Source organism: Pseudochaenichthys georgianus, chromosome 11 (assembly GCF_902827115.2).
Source record: "Pseudochaenichthys georgianus chromosome 11, fPseGeo1.2, whole genome shotgun sequence".
Taxonomy (NCBI): domain Eukaryota; kingdom Metazoa; phylum Chordata; class Actinopteri; order Perciformes; family Channichthyidae; genus Pseudochaenichthys; species Pseudochaenichthys georgianus.
In genome coordinates this window covers 26,456,547-26,476,306 of record NC_047513.1, presented here as the reverse complement: position 1 = coordinate 26,476,306, position 19,760 = coordinate 26,456,547, and the positions used below count along the sequence as shown (strand labels likewise).

At 42.9% G+C, this 19,760-nt stretch overlaps 1 protein-coding gene across 1 annotated transcript in view; it reads right to left on the bottom strand.

The window, feature by feature from the left end:
- The window catches only part of csmd2 (CUB and Sushi multiple domains 2), a 280,443-nt gene that overhangs the window by 12,949 nt on the left and 247,734 nt on the right, over positions 1-19,760 (bottom strand). Inside the window, 11 exon segments of the mRNA XM_034094476.1 lie at positions 2,485-2,661; positions 5,192-5,374; positions 7,063-7,236; positions 7,681-7,869; positions 11,505-11,678; positions 12,402-12,636; positions 12,639-12,838; positions 13,096-13,290; positions 13,401-13,586; positions 15,892-16,080; positions 18,252-18,398. Of these exon segments, the coding sequence (XP_033950367.1) occupies positions 2,485-2,661; positions 5,192-5,374; positions 7,063-7,236; positions 7,681-7,869; positions 11,505-11,678; positions 12,402-12,636; positions 12,639-12,838; positions 13,096-13,290; positions 13,401-13,586; positions 15,892-16,080; positions 18,252-18,398 (2,049 nt within the window).

Below are 19,760 nucleotides of genomic sequence, written 5' to 3'. Positions count from 1 at the left end.
TGTGTATCCTGTAACAATACCTGCAGGGCTGAGATACAGTGAGATGATTTCCCCCTTTTGTATAACTATGTTGTTATACTTCCTAGAAAAGTGCCACTCACTGCTTTGGAACATGACATTATAGGATTCAAATGTTTTTTAACCCTTATGCATCACTTTCTTTGGCACCTTTTTGGCTTTTTAATGTTTTAATATATATAGATGTGTTAATGCCTTGTGCACATATCTTCTCACATTTTGACAATAATATGATTTACTCTACTTTTTCACAACTTTGTTAGATCCAATTCAGCTCCCATAATAAGTCTGTAAGAAACGTTGTAGCCGACACAGCGGGTGTTTCCCAATGTCAAGGAAGGATGCTCCAGAGCCACTATTTCAAGGATGCTACGCCATCGAGTCCCGCCGAAGCATAAGGACTGTTCCAATGCCCAGGCTCCTTGGAATTCTACCGAGCCCGACGTCCTTCGTAGCGAGAAATTTCGAGGCTGCACATGCGTATCCTCCGCGGTCTTAAAATCCCCACAATGCTTTGCGCACGGACCCATTTCCCAAAATCTGTGGCGGAAAATGTAAGGCGGCCTCTCATATGACGCACACCTGCACACTTGCTCGCCTGTTTCACTCTTCGTTTTCCGAATGCCAGGAAGGATTCTTGCCTAGCTTCTGAAGGAAGTGACTCGGAAGACATGTCCTACCAAGGAAGCGTCCTCGACAGCCACAGACACTCAAAACTAGAGAACAAAAATGTCCTCATAGAAACCCAATAAAACCAGTTTCATGTGAACCTATTGTAAATAAAGCAATACAATTCAGAAAACGTATAAATATTAGGGCTGTCAAACGATTACAATGTTTAATCAGATTAATCACAGCTTAAAAATTAATTAATCATGATTAATCACCATTCGAACTATGTCCAAAATATGCCATTTATTTCTGTATATTGTTGTGGGCATGGAAAGATAAATGAAAGAAGGCGGATATATCCATTTAACATACAGTATCTATGTTTATTATAACATTTTTCTGCGTGTCAAAATGAAAGACAACCCACACACCTATCAATCATCAAACCGTGGGGTCTTAATTCATTACGTGTTGATTTCTATCAACGGGGGAGTACTTCAGGAAAGTCGACAGAGGGGGGGGGGGGGGGGGGGGGCTAGTGGAGTACTTCGTGACCACAGAGTGTGAACGTTGTGATCAGCTGTTTCCCTCCGCAGCCGGTTGGCGTAGTTTTGGCACAAGTCCGTTGTACAGACCGACGTTAACAGCAGCCCTGTCTGTGCACACGGAGACCGACTCTGTCGTCCGGTGATCTAACCGCCTTCTGGAAAAGCTTAACATCAAAAGTATTCTCCGTCGGGACTTCCTGCAACAACACCACGCCGTTATCAAAGATGTTCTCATGGCAGACTTTATTTTGCTTACTTTAACATCATTTTTCATGGTGGGGCTAAGCCATTTCTTGGTATTGGTGTAGCCTACCCCAGCCATACCCTGGCGCTGCCACTGGTGGCACGTATGGGGCGGGCCATTCTGCACATGCGTTAAATGCGTTAAATATTTTAACGCAATTAATTCAAAAAATGAATTACCGCCGTTAACGCGATAATTTTGACAGCACTAATAAATATACATTATAATTATAAGCATGACTTAATTTGCTAAAAATATTTAACTCCGTGAAAATGTATTTTTTGAAAGGGATACACAATCTACAGTAAGCTAAATAGAGCAAGGCAGCTACCCACATAGCACTTGTTGTAGCCCCCCATGTCAGGTAATGAGGTAAATCCTCTTTTAGCATACAGTTTGAATCAGAGCAGAAGAAATCATTTAGCCCAGAGTGGGCCTATTCACATATCCTATCCTCACTAAAGGTGCTCTACCAATGTGCGACAACATATAGCCTTTCACTCCTGGATGGATTACAGTGCATTGAAATCCATGATGGTGGTGCTTAGGGTTTATCCTCCCCATTCAGAAGAAACTGCTTCTCTTGGTGACCTCTATTTGCCGGGGTCTCTCCGCTCTGTACAGCACCTGAGTGCCTTTTGTGAAACAAGTGGATAACGTCTGTCAGTCAGGCCTGTGCCAGCGGACTGGAACAGGCCTCAAACCAATTTCTCTCACTGAGCCAGAGATCCGCATGAGTAATGAGTTACACAAAAGAAACTAGAATTTCTTTCATATTTTCTTGTATCATGGTACCTTTACTACCTGTACTCACATCTTATAAGAGGTCTAGATATGTATCCTACTGATTTCACAATCATTCATCACATTTAAAACTAGAGTTATAGTACAAATGAACATGAGAGGCCATCAGTTGGACAACTCACACATGTTATAAGAAAAGGAAAGAGAAAAGCCTCCTCAGCTGGAGCATGAACTTATATGTCCATGAGGGGGAAATCTAAGCGTTCCAACTATACAAAGATACACTTTGGTTCTTTCTCTGGAGGAGCCGTTAATTACCGGAGCACTCGGGCATGTTGCCGGTCCAGGTCGCGTTAACGGTGCAGTGTCTGCTGAGCAGGCCGGTGGAGTAGTAGCCCTCCCTGCAGGAGTAGGTAATGGATCTGGAAAAGGTTAGGCCATCATGGATCAGGATCTGAGCATTCCTTGGAGTTCCCGGGTTTCCACAGGACATCACTGAAGACAAAAGAGAAAACAAGAGGGAAGCAGAGTATTAGGTATTATTAAGTCACAGTAGTTGTGTGTGTGTGTGTGTGTGTGTGTGTGTGTGTGTGTGTGTGTGTGTGTGTGTGTGTGTGTGTGGTGTGTTTTTTTGGAGTGTTGGAAACTTCATCTGAACATTTTTTGGAAAAAGTAAGACCAACAGATAAAATACACTTCTCATTTGACTCAATGTTTCCATTCACTAATCTCTCTATCAACCTGTCCACCTACCAACCTTTGATCATATTTGAAAAGAGGTATGCTCATAAGCCAAGGAAATTAATAGCTATTTACCAGTGAAAGTATTCTTTAAACTCTTTAAGCGATTACCGGAAGTCAATTAACCTCCAACTCAAATATTTCATAAGGATTTATAAAGGTTTATTTCTCCAAAAAGACCCTGTACCAATTGATTAACACTTTACCTGGTTCTGTGTATGTAGTTCAATAAAACGTATACTGTACATTTGACCAGATGGAGCTTGGTTTTCTAATACATTCATTTTTCAATCCTTTATGTGTGCTATGCGTTCCTAACACGGTTGGTTTTCCCTTAACTTCTATTCTTCATGGACACACTCTACCGCCACCCCGTCTTCCCCTGCGTCCTACTCCATAAGTAGCTCTGCTTTGCTGGGCACATCCTTTGCTCACTATGTCCCCTGGTGTCTGTCCAGCCACCAGCGAGGGTTCTGTTCATTACAGTTTCCAGCTTGCCCTGGGCCCTCAGAGCCTCGTGGGCTTCACCCTCCCGTAATGACCAGATGTGGCCTGGCCCTTGAAGTCTGTGCCAACCGAGAACAGGTGGGGAACCTCGGCTCGTCGGCAAACCACACAACAGAGAGGGAGTAAGGCAGCGTGATGCATGGGAGAGAGGAGGTGGTAAGGTACTTTGTGGTAGAGGTTGTGTGTGTTTGGAGTGTAAGCAAGGTCAGGGACAAAGAAATACAATATAACTGCAGATAAATTGGCCCTCTTGAAGGTGGAATACAGCAAGATTATCGATGTTTTTTTTTTATATGTTATTGCTGCTAGGAGTTAAAATGTTGGAAATTACTGCTGCATGAAAGACGTTTGACAGTAGAAAGATAATTGCACCCTTATAGTTATTTCACTGTTCGTAATGTCTGTCCTTTCTCTGCAATAATAATGGATCTTATCAGCCCTTTAGACCAATACCAATCAGACGCACACTCCCTACACACAGCAGACTGGAGGCGATGTTACAAACGGGGAAAAAAAGGAAAAGAAGAACCTTCTGTAGTTTGATCACTTCACTGTTATTTCGCACATCCTCTTTTGCTCAATCACTGTTTTACATTTTTGCAAATTCACACATGCAAATGAGCAATTTGCCTTTCACTACATTTTCAAAGGCATAAGATAATTCCACAATCAGGGACTACATTATTAGCCACAATATAAAGCTTGAAATATGCAATTCACTGATAGGATTTGTTGAGATAAGCTCGCTCTGAAAAGACACTAACATTTAGAGATGATGATATCAATACTTATCAGCAAAATATCTGGCTACAATGAAAACATGTTGGCCTATATTAATCCTAATATTATTATTTAAAACAATTCTAGTGGAGGAATGAAAGGATACACAAAGACACTAGAGACTGACATGTATACAAGTTACTGAATGGAAATGAGAGGCAGATGTTGTATTCATGCCAATGGTTCATTAGAAGTTCAGTGAACTTTAGTTATTCTTTAGTTACTGCAAAATCATAACTCAACAGCTGGCGTTACTAACATGTTCAGACATTGTGTTCATTCATTACCGCTCCTAAGAAGTCTTCCATCCATTCATTATTCAACAGTTATCCAGTTTTAGGTTCCAGTATTGGCAATGTAATCAGTAGTTCATACATGACTTTGCCCATGTATGTCCTCCAGCTCCTCTTAAGGAGTCCCAAGGCGTTCCCTGGCCATATGGGATATGTAATCTCTCCAAAGTCTTCTGCGTCTGCTCTGGGGTCTCGAGTTGGACGTGACCAGAATACTTTCACAATACATTGGAGAGGGCATTATGATCAACTGAATGCAGCTGTTTTACTCAAAGCTTTTTTCCTTGATAGCAAGCATGCTTAACCTTTGCCTTAAAGGTTGTACTCCAACACTAAATAGGAATGTCCTTGACTTACCACCACGTGTGCGTACATATCCTGCTTAGGTTTTGTAAGGACTTAGAGCCAGGAGCACAGATCTCAGTACTTAATATTCCCACAGCTACCAAGAAAAGGAAACACATGCAGATTATAGGCATAACTCCCATGACCGCTTCAGTATCGATGTGAGGATAAAGAAGTGAGGAGGCAAGGTTGAAACCCATACTCATTATCCTGAAACCAGTCCCGGCTCTCCTAGCATAATAGCATAACATGTTTTGAACCCTGATTCTAAAACTTGGATCCACCATCCCCTTCTACCAGTCAATGTATGACATAGAAGAAATACAAATACAACACACACAGTAACCATATACTCTCACCATGACACTCAGGTTGGGTGCCGAGCCAGGTCCCATTGGTCAGGCAAGTCCTCTCTGGTGAGCCTTTCAGCAGATAGCCGGGCTCACAGCTGAAGCGGACAGCACTGCCCACCGTGAAGACTTCCCCCAGACGGATACCGTGCACGGGAGTGCCCGGATCTCCGCACAGCCCCGCAGAATCGCCTGGAAAATAATCCATAAACAAATGCAAATGTAATCATGAGGCAAAAACATTGCTCACATGTAGATTATATATGTACTTCCTACAGCATTGCAGAAAGAGTTGTTTCTTTTCTTTTTAAAACATAATATTGATATTTTAAACCCTTCAAACGGTATAATACTGCTGCCCTTCCTGTAAGGGAAACTTCTGTAGCAATGGAGAGTCAGGACTCAGAGAGACACGGGACGAGCAGGAGTTCTGATGTCAAACACTGAGATTTAATACAAGTATCGGCCGGAGAAATTCACATCACAAGTCACACAGTCAAAGGTTCTGACTGCACGGGTGGGTTGCCATGTCAAATCTGAATCCGCCTATCATCCTAATAGACCTTTTAACCAGCTTACAGGGAGTCAACCCCCACATTGGGGAAGGCATGTGTGTCCACCGGGAAGCACTGAATTATCTTTATCTGACTCTAGGGCTCTTGTGACCGAAAGTTGACCGGTCATTAAACTGGTAAGGTCAGCCACAGCTGACCGTTCCCATTCCTTAAGACAGATAACAGACTTCGGCTTGGTCATAAAACGTCAACAGGCTGAAAGGTCAAATATCTTAGTAAAGCTACAATTATTCCCTTACACTTCCTAATTTAAAAAGTACTAGTGAACATCTCTTTAATAGTTCATAGATAAAAATGTCAGGCTTTATAAAAACACTGGTTGTGTTTAATACCTGTTTTGAAAACACTACCTATCCCTGAAACATATGTGAAAGTCAGTAAACTGTCAGCATGCTATTTTATTGTCAGCTTGCAGCTCTCTTTGTGCTCTAGTTTGTGTGTCACTGTCTGTGTTTGTCTCCTCCTTCACATCAAAAGGAGCCAGTTGAGGTGGTTCGGGCACCTAGTAAGGATGCCACCTGGGCGCCTCCCTAGGGAGGTGTTCCAGGCACGTCCAGCTGGGAGGAGAACGAGGGGTAGACCTAGGACCAGGTGGAGGGATTATATCTCTTCGCTGGCCTGGGAGCGCCTTGGGATCCCCCAGTCAGAGCTGGTTGATGTGGCCAGGGAAAATAAAGTTCGGGGCTCTCTGCTGGAACTGCTACCCCCGCGACCCGACCACGGATAAGCGGGAGAAGATGGATGGATGTCTGTCTTTGTGTATGTTTCTTTTTGAATGTGTTTGTATTTGCATGTGTACAGTATATACCCCCATGGCTTTTCTCATGTGAACTAGGCTATCTGAAGAGATTCCCTGCAAGGAGAGAGATGGGGGCCGATGTCTTTGTAGGGCTTCATAACCAAGCCGAGGTGGGCGTCCCTGTTCCTCAGTCTAATATGAGCAGATTAAAGCGGTTTAATAGAGGACAGTCTCTTTATGCTTGAGGCCAATGGATCAGAGAGGCAGCTCCATCTTTGGTCCACCTACTTCGCTCATTACCTGCAAACAGCTGCCACCCAAAGTCTTTATTTGCTGAACCTGGCATTATGAGGGCATCACTGTGACTTGGTGGTGATATTACACCTGAATTAATCACGTTTTATGAGCAAGGAGCTAGCAAGAGGATGAGAAAAAGTGCTTCACCGGCACATAGTTTCAAATAAAATGTGCTTAAGATAAAGTTTGAAGGCTTTCACATAATGGGGTTATTTTTAGTTTTGTCTTTCCAAACAGCAGACGGTCAATCTGGGTGTAGTTTTCCATACCGGAGCAGTGTGGCGGAGAGCCGCTCCATTGGCCGTCCAGCTGGCACATCCGCGTTGTGTTGCCGACGACGCTCCGCTGGCCAATGCAGGTGTAGCGAATGACTGAGCCCACTGTCCGACGGTCGCCTGAGATCTGGGTGTAGGGAGGCATGCTGGGGCGGTCACACAGCACCACTGTCCAATCAGAGCAGAGAGACGAGACAGTTAACCACATGTTCAATTGATTGACTTGTTTTAGGGAAGTCATAGAGTGCAATACTGTTGATTGACATTGGATTTGTGGTTGTACATTTCACAGTATCAGACTATATTTCATAAAAAAAACCTATCCAACTTAGTGGGGTAAGACTGCTAGTTATTTATCACAATGGGATTCTTTAGGCTACAAATGCAAAACAAGGCCATTAAGTGTATTATCTGAATTTAAAAAAAGGTACATGTAAAATAAGTCACTAGGATGACTAATTCTGCTTTTTGATAATCCATTTTCAAAACTTAAAAAAAAAGTTGCAGACTCAGGTGGAGTAGACGTTATCTGGGTAGTGTACACAGTTGTACCATTATCTTCTTATACAATTTGATCGTGCTTCACTTACAACCAACCCCAGAGATACTCACATAGGCATTTTGGCAGGGAGCGGTCCCAGGTCCCGTCCCCCTGACAGGACAGGGAGCTGGTGCCCAGCAGGTAGTATCCGGGGTTACAACGGTACGACACAGTGGTCTGGAAGCTGTAGCGGTGCGGCCCGCTCGCCAGTATCTGCCTGATGCTATTCTCCACGTGACCCGGCTCTGTGCAGTTCACAACTGGAGAGGGGGGAAGAGTTCAAAGAAGCCAGATTATTAAAAACATATTGTGTTAAAATCAAACGTTTTAACCTGGAAGTAATGATTTCATGACGCTTATCTGTTCAAAGTTACAGGCAGGACGGATGAAAGGGGACGTTTCTTGTGTTTTTCAGTCGCTATAACACGCTCTTACACTAGGGAACCATTTTGAAAGCAGAGTTTTTGCTCTCTGTCCATTCCTGTCCTCATCTACCCCATCTATCGAGCCCAATCCAAATGAAGTAGGAGACACACTCCGGAAATAAACATTTGCTTCATTAGAGCCAGTCTCCTGCTGGCCGCCGTGGTGCAGAGATGGTGATGGATGGGGAGCACACAGGAGAAGAGGCACCATGTCAGTTTAGCACCAGATGGAGAGCGTTAGGGAAGGGGAGAATGAGGGATGGATGAGGAGCAAGGGACAGAGTTAGAGAGGAAGAGGCCCTTATGGTGCAGAATGTACATTTAAAATTCATGACAGAATATCAGGCTACGACTGCTTCCAGCACCGATCTTGAGGATCTCGGATACAAACCCAAACCTTACAATGCCAGAACAAGGCAGTGTGTAACAGTTGCTGTCTAGCCTATACCGTGAAACACAAGTGCATCTGTACTATGATGCCAACACTCTTAATGGCTTCTAAAATAATATCCACGCAGCCTTTATGGACCAGTTTGCAGTTTTGCTCCATGAGATTGCCTTTGCCACATCCGAAAAACAACCCATTGTATGCTAATGCACCTAAAAGCTTGCTCATTCTTATGCTCCCAAGCTGGCCAGCACAGCTTAATCACCCCCAAATACCTATTCTAATATATACCTTCCAGTGGAGCGCTGACCCGTGGTGCCATCATTTACAACTTACTGCATAATAACACCACAAAGTGTTTTTTAAGCAGCGGATCTGTTTCAGTACGAGACTTCCCAAGCTCTGAATTCAGCTTTGAATAAATGTGTGCGGGCAACATAGAATGAAAAGCGATCCAACAGTCATCTAAAACGACTGACCTCCTGGTACATTTCTGTGTGTGGCCCAGTAGGCAGGCAGAGAGGAAGTGAAAGGATGAAAGGAAAAGAAGAATACAAGTGAGAGGGGGGGAAAGGGCTGAGGTAATTAATCTCTGCTCCACTCAGAAGAGGAGACCCCGGTAACCCTATCCTCCTCTTGGCCTCCTGCCAGGCAGCGGCCCTATAAGTGGTGTGTCAGAGTGTGTTTTTTCTGTCCTGTGTCTCTTGCCTTTTATCGCTGAAAGACAAATAAAGACACGAGTCATCCAAAGAAGGCGGTGACCGTGAAAATCATTAACTTTGACTGATTATATAATTTCCCTTCCTTAGCTAGTTTCCTGCTTTCTTTATCCACTACTCTCTAGCTCTTAAAGGAAAGCTGATAGTCCAGCTAAGCTAAAATGAGATGGTTGAAGCAGAATGAGGAAGTACATGGAGTGCGCGTACCATGCTGCAAATGGATCTGGCCCTTCCTACATCCAGGACATGGTTAAACCGTACACCCCAGCACGTGCACTCCGCTCTGCATCAGCCAAAGGACTCGCTGCACCCTCGCTGCGAGGGGGACCCAAGTTCCCATCAGCAAAAACACGTGGGTTTGCTATCCTGGCTCCAAGATGGTGGAATGAGCTCCCCATTGACATCAGGACAGCAGAAAGCTTACACACCTTCCGGCGCAGACTGAAAACTCATCTCTTTCGACTCCACCTCGAGCGATAGAATTACTAACAAAGCACTTATATACTAATAAAGGACTGCCAGTTGAGTAGCACTTGAAATGCTTGGCTCTATGAAACCTGATGTACTTATATGATTCTGTTTTCTTCAAGGTTGTGTCTTCCTGGTCGAATGTACTTATTGTAAATCGCTTTGGATAAAAGCGTCAGCTAAATGCAATGTAATGTAATGTCTCACCAAATATGTCTAGAATGCTGTAGGGTGATACATTTGATTGACAAAAAGATCCCTAAGCTTCTTATGTCTCCACATCACAGTGAGGATAATATGCCATAAAACTAGACCCACAACCCCCCCCACACTCACACAGAGGCACACACAAAGCATCTCAGAGTCATCATCTGTATGGAAACAAAGCCAATGCTAATGTGATGTCACCACTCGAGCGGAGAGATTTAAGGCGTGTGGCTGGGACAAAATCTCGCCTGCTTATTCATGCGGCAGCTAAATGTACTTCTCCCTCTTTTTAACAACTGGAGAAGGGTTCCTGTGGGACTCGCAACCCCCCTCATCCCTTCATAAATGTCTACAAAATAAGGCCGTGTTCTTTCTCTGCTCATTTAAAACAAAGTCACAAGTCAATCCGTCACTGATTCTGTCACTGCCTTGTCACATTCAGGGCCCGACCTTGCGAGCGGGCCCTTTCTGTGGCTGTCACAAAGCCCTCAGTTAGCGGGGACTTAGAGACAGACATGGGTGCCGGTGATACATGGCTTGTCGCAAAGACACTGCCAAATTAAGAGTCCTTGCATCACTTGCACCCAGAGCAGGGTACTTCTTATTCTGAGCAAAAGTCAGGATGCTGCTCTCCCAAAGGGTGCTGTCTGCTTCACAGGCTCAAGGATCCTGTGATTGTTTTTGGCTTTGTCTGCATGGTTAAGGACCAAGTGTGTGAAGGACAGGTGAGCCAGAGGGTGCCACAGGGATAACAAAGGAAAGAGGAAATAACATCACATGTAAATATGATCTGAAACCTCACTGGACCAAGTGGTTAAGAGTGTGGTAATTAAATACTCCAGTCTTCTCTTGTGCTATTCATTTCAATTCCCCTCTAATATGCATCGTTTAAACTCCTTCTCCCTCCCGGGCGTCTATGCGCTTCTTCTACACTCTCTTTATGATTGGGGTCATCTATGGTCACAGAAAATATGACCTTGCACAATACAATAAGTAATTTAACACCTCCCTACAAACATTGAGGAGAGCACAACACCGTACCCCTCTGGACAAGTACTGTACGTATAAACGACCGCACTTAATTACAATGTTCACTGAGCATTAGCTATTCACACAGTTGATGCCTTTGGCTTGTTTAGCACTAGAACCATTCACAGGACACACACACACACACACACACACACACACACACACACACACACACACACACACACACACACACACACACACACACACACACACACACACACACACACACACACACACACACACACACACACACACACACACACACACACACACACACACACACACACACACACACACACACACACACACACACACACACACACACACACACACACACACACACACACACACACAGGACTGGCTTCTGTTGGTGTGCTCTGAGCATGCATCACGCAATTAAACCTTAACTCATACCTTTTGCTCATGGAGGTGTCATGAGGACAACAATGATTAATGGTTCTCTCATATTAGCTATTTGTAAGTTCAAATGACAAATTGCACTACTTTAACTTTCCTGAAATTGCATAATAATTTATATTTAGTGACTTCCATGTGTGATTGTTCTTTTATCATCCCATCCATTCATTAGTAGGCATGAGGTTCTACTAAAACGCAAACATGCATAGACTGATTAGCTTGGGCATGCACTGGACACTTACTTGTACACCTGGGGAGGGCGTTGCTCCACTGCCCATTGGACTGGCAGCTAGATTTTACAGCCCCTTGCAGAACGTATCCGGTGTTGCAGACAAAGCGCACAGCGTCATTCAAGTTGAACTGGGCTCCTTGGGTCGATCCGAAAGTAGGGTTGCCAGGGTGACCACATGTGATGGCTGGGGAAGTCAAAGGAAACAGACAAATGAGGGTAAAAGTCATATCGAACACGAGATTAACAAGCCCTGGAATGCAATAGGCAACGCCACAACAAAACAATCATCACTGAATGTAGATGGCGAGTAATGATCAAAACTCTAAAGCGACAGGCGCCGCTGCAGCTGCATGTCTCTAGTTTTTGCCACGGGCCTCCATTAAAATAATCTTGCAAATTATATTATAGAGAAATACAGACTGTCATTTTGTGATAATTACCCCATCTTTGAAAATGTCACGGTAAAACTTAGACACGAGGCACAGGTGGGTTTTATATATATATATATATATATATATATATATATATATATATATATATGTGATTTTAATTCAGGAGCTTGAACAGAAGGTTTCTCTAAAAAAATATTCAATAACAGGAATTAATTGGTGATCAGTACCAGATGGCTCAGGTCTAATCACACTGAATGTGCAGTTGGTAACGGCCTGATAAGGGCATCCCTAGGTGATATATGTCTCTATTCATTATTGATCTATCAGCAACACTATTATGCTGGGACAGAATTGGCAATTATTTTGTATCAAGATTGTTTTTTTCTTAACTAGGTGGTTGTCCTAGTATAAAATAAAAGTCTGGATTCCAACTTTATCTGAGCAGGTAGAAGCCTAAGGATATACACAATATCATCCATAGTTTGACTTATTACGAGCTGTTTTCTGTTACTTACGGACACAGACAGGAGTGTTTCCAGACCATTCGTGAGCTTGTTCACAGATTCGCACCGACACACCAATGAGACGAAATCCTGGATTACACTGGTACACAACGCTGCCTCGAAAGTTATAATTCTCCCCAATGATCTGTCCGTTCACTATGGGCTCTGGGTTGCCACAATGACCAGCTGTGGGTTGAAGAAGAGTCAAAATCAAACAAAGCGTCTGGAAGTAAATTGCAAGAATACAATCATTTCTTGGGTGTTGAAGATCTCACCTAGACACTGGACCTGTGATCCACTCCAAAGCCCATTGGACATACACTCTCGTACCCGAGAGCCCACCAAGGTATACCCTGTGTTGCAGGAGAAGATGGCGGTGGCTCCATACACAGTCAGTGTTCCAATCTTGTTGCCATTTGGTGGAGTCCCAAGGTCCCCGCAGGAGATGACTGCAGTGAGAAATCAATTTGTCGAGTTACACTCCCATATGGTTTACATAATCTAGATTAAAACAAAATGTGTTTTGTTTGTAAAATGGGATCTAATTTTGTTTTAGTTAAAACATTTCTTCGTGTTTCGTTATGTTCTTTTCTTAATATCAAAGTGGGACATCGTACATTTGGATGCAATTACTCTTTTTCTTTTCGTTCTCTATGTCGTAACTCAACACACTGTGGTAAAAAAAGACCATGGAGATTACACTTACTCTCGCAGACTGGACGTGGATCAGGGTAGTTCCAGGTGCTGTTGGCCTGGCATCGAATGACCATTTGACCCCTGTAGTAATACCCCGGGTCACATATGATCATCATTATAGTGTCATATTGGTTTTGAGTGCCATAGATCAGCCTCCATCTCCCATGTTCAACAGCAGAGTGGCCGATGTCGGGGCAGGTCACCGCTGGAAGGTCAAAGGACAAACACAAATTATTAACATAAATACCTATTTGTGTTTGGTGCGGTTACAATGGAACCGCAGCTAAATAAACCGACAGTAAGAGAAATACTCACGAATACATCTGGGTGGGGTCTCAATGGGGCTCCACCTCCCAGACTCCTGACATGACACTGAGGTGGTGACAGGCCCAGCCAGGCGAAATCCGGGATTACACTGGTACGTGGCCGTAGCTCCTAGAGAGAAGTCCTGGCCCACAATACTGCCGTTTATCGGAGGTACTGGCATTCCACAGGACATCACTAGAAGGGAATGAGGAATGTGTTGGGAAGTAAGTCGAAACATGTGCTTTTTAGAATGAAAGTATACTAACTATTTAACTATCTTTGCATGCAGTGCAAAACTCAAAATAGGATTCCTGTATAAACACAGCGAAGGAGCATCAATTGATGTGCAGTAAACATTAGCTCGGGCTGCCTTCTGCACCAGAGTAAACAATAGGCTCCGGAGAGAGCATGTGCAATTATTGTGGAAATTACACCAGATGCAGACTTGACCAGGCATTGAATAGTTAATACTATTAATACATCGGGTCGGAAACTAGACTCTGAAAATAGATTCAATGCTTTTGTGATTCTGTATAAGAGAAAATCCAGACACAGACATGTGGATAATTCACTAAAATTGGAGATCAATAAGGATGGTGCAACTGCATCACAGTCTTGTCAAATCTAAAGTTACATTTGTTTACGTTAGGGGGGAAAAGCAGTTTTAAATTAAATTAGATCACCTTAAAAGCTTCGACTATATGTATGTGCATCACAGTCGTGTCAGTCCTGTTGCAAAGTCTGAAATTGATTTTGTTTCATTCCATCACTGAAAAAAGTCTGCACAGTGACAAGCAGATACCTGTGGCTATAACACAAGACTGACATATCAAACACCTCAGCTCAGGTAAACCAACTATCATTAATCTGATGCAATGTTATCTTCAAAGCGTTTCTGAGGATGGGTGAAGTGAGCTTCCTTGAAGCACGCCTAAGGCTGAGGGGCTGTTGGTGATGGCACTGTCAGCTGGAATCACACTGTGATCCAAAGCAAATGGAATCAGTGATAGTTTTTTTTCAATCATCTTAAATCAGAACGATTTCAACTTACAAAATGAATTTGCAAGAGAAAATGTCTTCTTGAACTCAGCACATCAGTGAAGGAGAATGCTAGGAATGTTAAAATCTTGTTTTCTCTGCAGTGTTTCATTTAATCACTTTGGAGAAGTCGGACTATATACTGGATGAGCTCAGTTGAATTGATAACATTGACGACATGTAACTTAATTAAGAGAACATCTTGTTTAAGCGGATTTCCATTAGCCATTTACAATTATCCTGCCCATCTGATTGTACAAATGGCATTTGCCTCACCTTAATAAGGAAATATAAAACAATGGACTATATTTCTTTATCCATGTTTTTTATTAACAATCTACATCCTTCTTATCCTCTCTAATATCCTGCTGCTATGATCAGTGGCGTTAAGTAAGTGGTATAACGTTTCTCCAATACATTTATTTAATACCTTAATTACTTTGCACATTTGGAATAATGATGCAAAATATAAACAACACTTAACTAAGATGCAAGTTACACCTGGTAACATTGACAAACTACCCTGCAGCATACAAAGTGATTCAAAGTATTTCTACACTCTGGTAGCTCTACTCTTACTTTTAGCCAGATGTACTAAAACAAAGCATTTATTTTCTCCACCGCCTCTTTTTGGGCGAGCAGAGAAAGTCTTTCTTTACATCTGTGATCTTGTTTAGTCTACAGTACTGAAATACTACCTGGTACAAGTGTTTGTCAACAGCTTTAAAATCAAAACTGCTCCACCTGTTAACAATCTGCTCAAAGATTGTTGGTCAACCCTGTGAGAGACTTTATGACTCAGCATACCATAATAACCTCGAGAGGCTGTCCAACACCATCATCTCGGACCTAAACCGTGTTCTGAACAGCCAATATGAATCTAATCGGAGATGCAGGGTCCCGCGATTCAATCCAGTCAGTCTGAAGCATCCTTTGTGTACCAGTCAATCCTCACAGTAAATACAGAGCTGAATCCCAGATCAAACACTAAAGGCTCTTTGAGCATGTTGTCTCAGTGATTGTGCTGTTTTGTTAAATGATTGTTGTTTGTTTTTCATGTATTGTGTCTTGATATTTGTCTATGTTGATGTTACACATGATCATAGATGTGATCTTTAAACTGTGGTTTTTTCTCCGGAAGTCTTTCCTTGTACGATGTGAGGGTCTAAGGACAGAGGGTGTCGTTTTCTCATACTGATATTCTGCACAAACTGTGCTGTTGTATTTGCTGTAAAGTGTCTTTACTGTAGGGTATTTTTTATTATATGTACAGCACTTTGGCTCGACCAAAGATTGTTTAAAAATGTGCTGTATAAATAAAACTTGATTTGATTTGATTTGATTACACATGGAGCTGCTGTGATGCAAGACACATTTCAGACTTGATCTGAACATGAAAGTATTATCATATCGTGTCGTATGTGAGTTCTTCTTCCAACTCTGGCTATAATTGAACCCTCACCTTGGCAAAGTGGCACTGGTGCGTTCCACTGGTGGATCCCCTGAGCTGTGCGGGTGCATGTGGCACTGCTCTGTCCAATAAGCCGGAAGCCCTGGTCACAGTTGAAACGCAGGGTGCTGCCCAGCTTGGTGCCCGTCAGACTGTGCACTGTGCCGTTTACAGGGTTGTTCGGAGGGCTGCAGTAGGCAGCTATAAAAACAAACAAACAAATAGATAGAGATATAAACACGAATACTGATAACACTGAGCGCAAAACAAGCGTAAAAACCCAATAATGATGCAACGTTGTTGTTGAGGGGGCGAAGGAATAAAGCACCCCAGATCTGTTTTGCATCCATCTTCTACGTTTGGCATAGTAAAGGAGGATATGTATTAATACTAGTGCTAGCATGCAGACTGGAGACAAGGACAATTGATTAAAGGAAAATAATGTTGTGCAAAGCATAACAGGAGTTTGTCAGCAACAGCAACGTGATGAATACATAATAACAGGAAGGAAGTATCTGTTGTTGTTTGTTGCTTGAATTGGGGGCTGCAATAACCATTCATCTGTGGATCCTAAAGAATGAAGGGTGTCTGGGGCTAACAGCCATACGATATCGTTACACTTATGCCGAACAAATAAAAACAGACATTGCGAAAACATCCTGGATAATATTGTAATTTTGTGATGGAACAATTGTGGCTTTGTGACACAGGAAACAGTGCCTATTGTGTAGAGAGAACAGGATAGAAGTGGACCAGGGACACAACAAAGTGTATTATACATTACACTAGGATCACATTACATTCATATATAATAATGAAAATGTCAAACCTAATAGCTCACGTTGACAGCATCTCTTTCAAGTAAGTGCATATTTTTAACACCATGCAAACAGATACAACTCCCTTTCGGTATAAAAAAACAATGTCAGAGCTGTTGTATTTTTTCAGCACTTATGGGATGTTGCTGTCTCACAAATTGTTCCAAGGGCACAGACAATCTGGGACGTTTCATAACATTGTGTGGCATTGAACAGATGTTAGATGAAAAAAGACGTTTTGTGGAATATGATTCTGTGGTTCACTCAGAAAGATTTCTTAGTAGATGTCACACAGCAGTGTACTTAGTAAGCCCATGTTTTATTTCCAATGATATGTATTACATCTGTTCCCTGGCAAGGCCTCCTCCTGTCAGTCGGAGAGACTGGCGGTTCCTGAGCCACCCTCGAGTTCAATTATTCCCATCTGTCTGTGTCCAACTCATTCTCCCCTCTCTCTGTGTTCCCCTTTCCTTCCCTCTCTCTGCCTGTTATAGTACACACTCGTCTCCCTGCAATCAGCCCTGCAGCTCAGAGGAATACGATCTACATTGGCAGGTGACTGGATTGGATTAGATAATAGAGAGGAGGAGAAAGTGGGAGGAAGAATACAGATTAGGGAGGGACATATGAGCTTAAGGAGATGGCTGGAAAGATACTAAGTAAGTTGGTTGAATTGATATAAGAGAGAGACTACATGAGGTGATTGAGAAACAGCGATTAAAGCTATGGATGGAGAGTAAGAACACAAAATGTGATGGCTAGTTGCTAGAGGAGATTTCTGCAAGTTGTTGATGGAAGTCCGGCCCACGGAGAAAAGCGATGGATTGATGAAGGGAACCAGCGAATACATGAACCTGCCATCTGTTTCTTCCTCCCCACCAAGGCACTACATAAGGCACCTCCATATTGACCATGGCAACTCGCGGGTTCTCAGCCATCCCTTCAGTGTGGCTGTCTCTTAGCCTGCTATGGCAAAATCCATCATGGCTTAAGATTAAAAAAAAGTAAAAGAGGCAAGAAAAAAATAAAAAAGGGAAAGAGAGAAATGACAGAACATCCGGTAGGGGAGACGGACCGCTCCGCTGAGAGGAGGGGAGAGACGATTAGTTAAACTGGCTGAGTGCTGTTGATACAGAACGGAGGGAGCCTTTTAAATATTTACACAGTCATAATTCAGAGCCGGTTATCATATAATAGCAGGTGTCATATACCAACATATCTGTCTTGGGAGCAGAACAGAAGAATAATAAGAAAAACAAAAGAAAAAGCATTTAGTAATTCCTAGGCATGTGGTGCACAGCGAGGAGTGCTGTAGATGCCCGTCGCCCCCGGTAGGTTGTCATGGAGATGGGTTTTATTTCTTGCTATCTCAGCTGCAGTTGGCAGCCTAAATGTTGGTCTTGTTGGCACAGTGAACCAAAGGCACCTCTGTTGAGTTTGCACGTACAACAATGTCTACGAGTTCTTCTGGTGATCAATTTTAAAAGGACAGCCGAAATAACATTGTTTGAAAAGTCTGTGACTTCAGGCTGGAGTAAGTCTGTTATGACGTACCTGAGTAGCGTATGCGGAAGCCTTTGTGGCTGGTGGTGTGATCGAAGGACCAGTGCAGGTAGACCCTGTTACTGGAGCTGGTGATGCTCAGAGGGCTGGAATAGTTACCGCTGAGGGTAATCAGGAGAGGGTTCTGTCTGGATGGGCCTGAGGAAGAGAGATACATCATTTATTAAGAAGAATCCATCTTTGCAATTGTCATAACTTAAAAAGGCCCTATTCTGCTCATTTTCAGGTTCATATTTCTATGTAGTGTCTCTACTGTGACATGTTTAAATTATTTAATGTTCAAAAAGGTCTTTATTTTCCCCATACTGCCTGTGCTGCAGCACCTCTTTCCACCCTCTGTCTGAAACCAGAGCCCAGTCTGCTCCGATTGGCTATCTGGCCAGCTCGGTTTTGATTGGTCAACTGTTAGAGATGTACCACCCCTTAGCTTATCAGTTACAATGTGTAAAAATAGCCACTTTAATGATTAAGAGCGCCGTAAATTGAAAGTAAACTAACACTACAAATGAGTTTTCTTTATAAAGCCTTGTATTTCATGATCTACTCACTGAAAGCTGGAAATTCATTTAAAAATAGCATTTTTCTTGTACATTTAAATTTGACAGAAATTCTCATTATGCACGGACAACATTTTTTTAAAAATATATTTTGTCATGTCAGGGATTTTAAGTTGTGCCTTTTAGTCTAATTGTGGAAAAAAAGATTCCTCCATAATTGCCTTGGCAAGGTTAGTCTGTTCCCTTCCAGTCTGCAGAATACATAAAGCACTAATCGGGAACACTAGTGTGTACGATGGCCATTTTCTCAGAGCATCCTGGCAGAGTTGCTGACTGTGCCTCTAATCACATGCTAATGTAAAGGCGGTCCTGAAGAGGTCCTGTCACTGTGAAGCAGGGCCTGTGTGTGATTGTTCTGTTAGTAGATGCAGTAAGCTTTGTTATGGGTGGGGAATCAAATGTCTGGCTCATTTCAACCTCTTGTTGTGGATATTTGGCGCATTTCCACTACAGGGCCTCGCTCGGTATGGCTAGGCCTCGTTAGGCCTTGTTAGGACTGGCTCACTTTATGCTGCATTTCCAGCTGGGGCAGTAACTTTAGTAATGCAGTGTAGGCGGAGCCGTGACGTCATCTTCAATGAAAACCACAGAAAAACAACATCAGCCGTTGTTAGCACTCAGAGCTCACAGCTCCTCATATCTGTTCAGAAACCATATACAACGTTAGCTTAGCCGATCTCCATTCAGAAAACACGCATTTTAAAAGGTTTTTCGCCTGCCGTCTGTCTGCAGACTTGTCAAAGCATTAATTCATGGTTTTTACTAACCGGTATCAGTATGTTGTTACTTCGGCATCATTTTGAAACGTGTATTACAATCACGGTCAAATATGTTCATCTTGTTGTAGTTGTAGCCCCCTTGCCAGCGATTCTCTCTCTAGTTTAGCATACTCAGCCCGACTCAGCCCGACTCAGCCTGATTGTTGGCCCGGAAAGAACCTTGA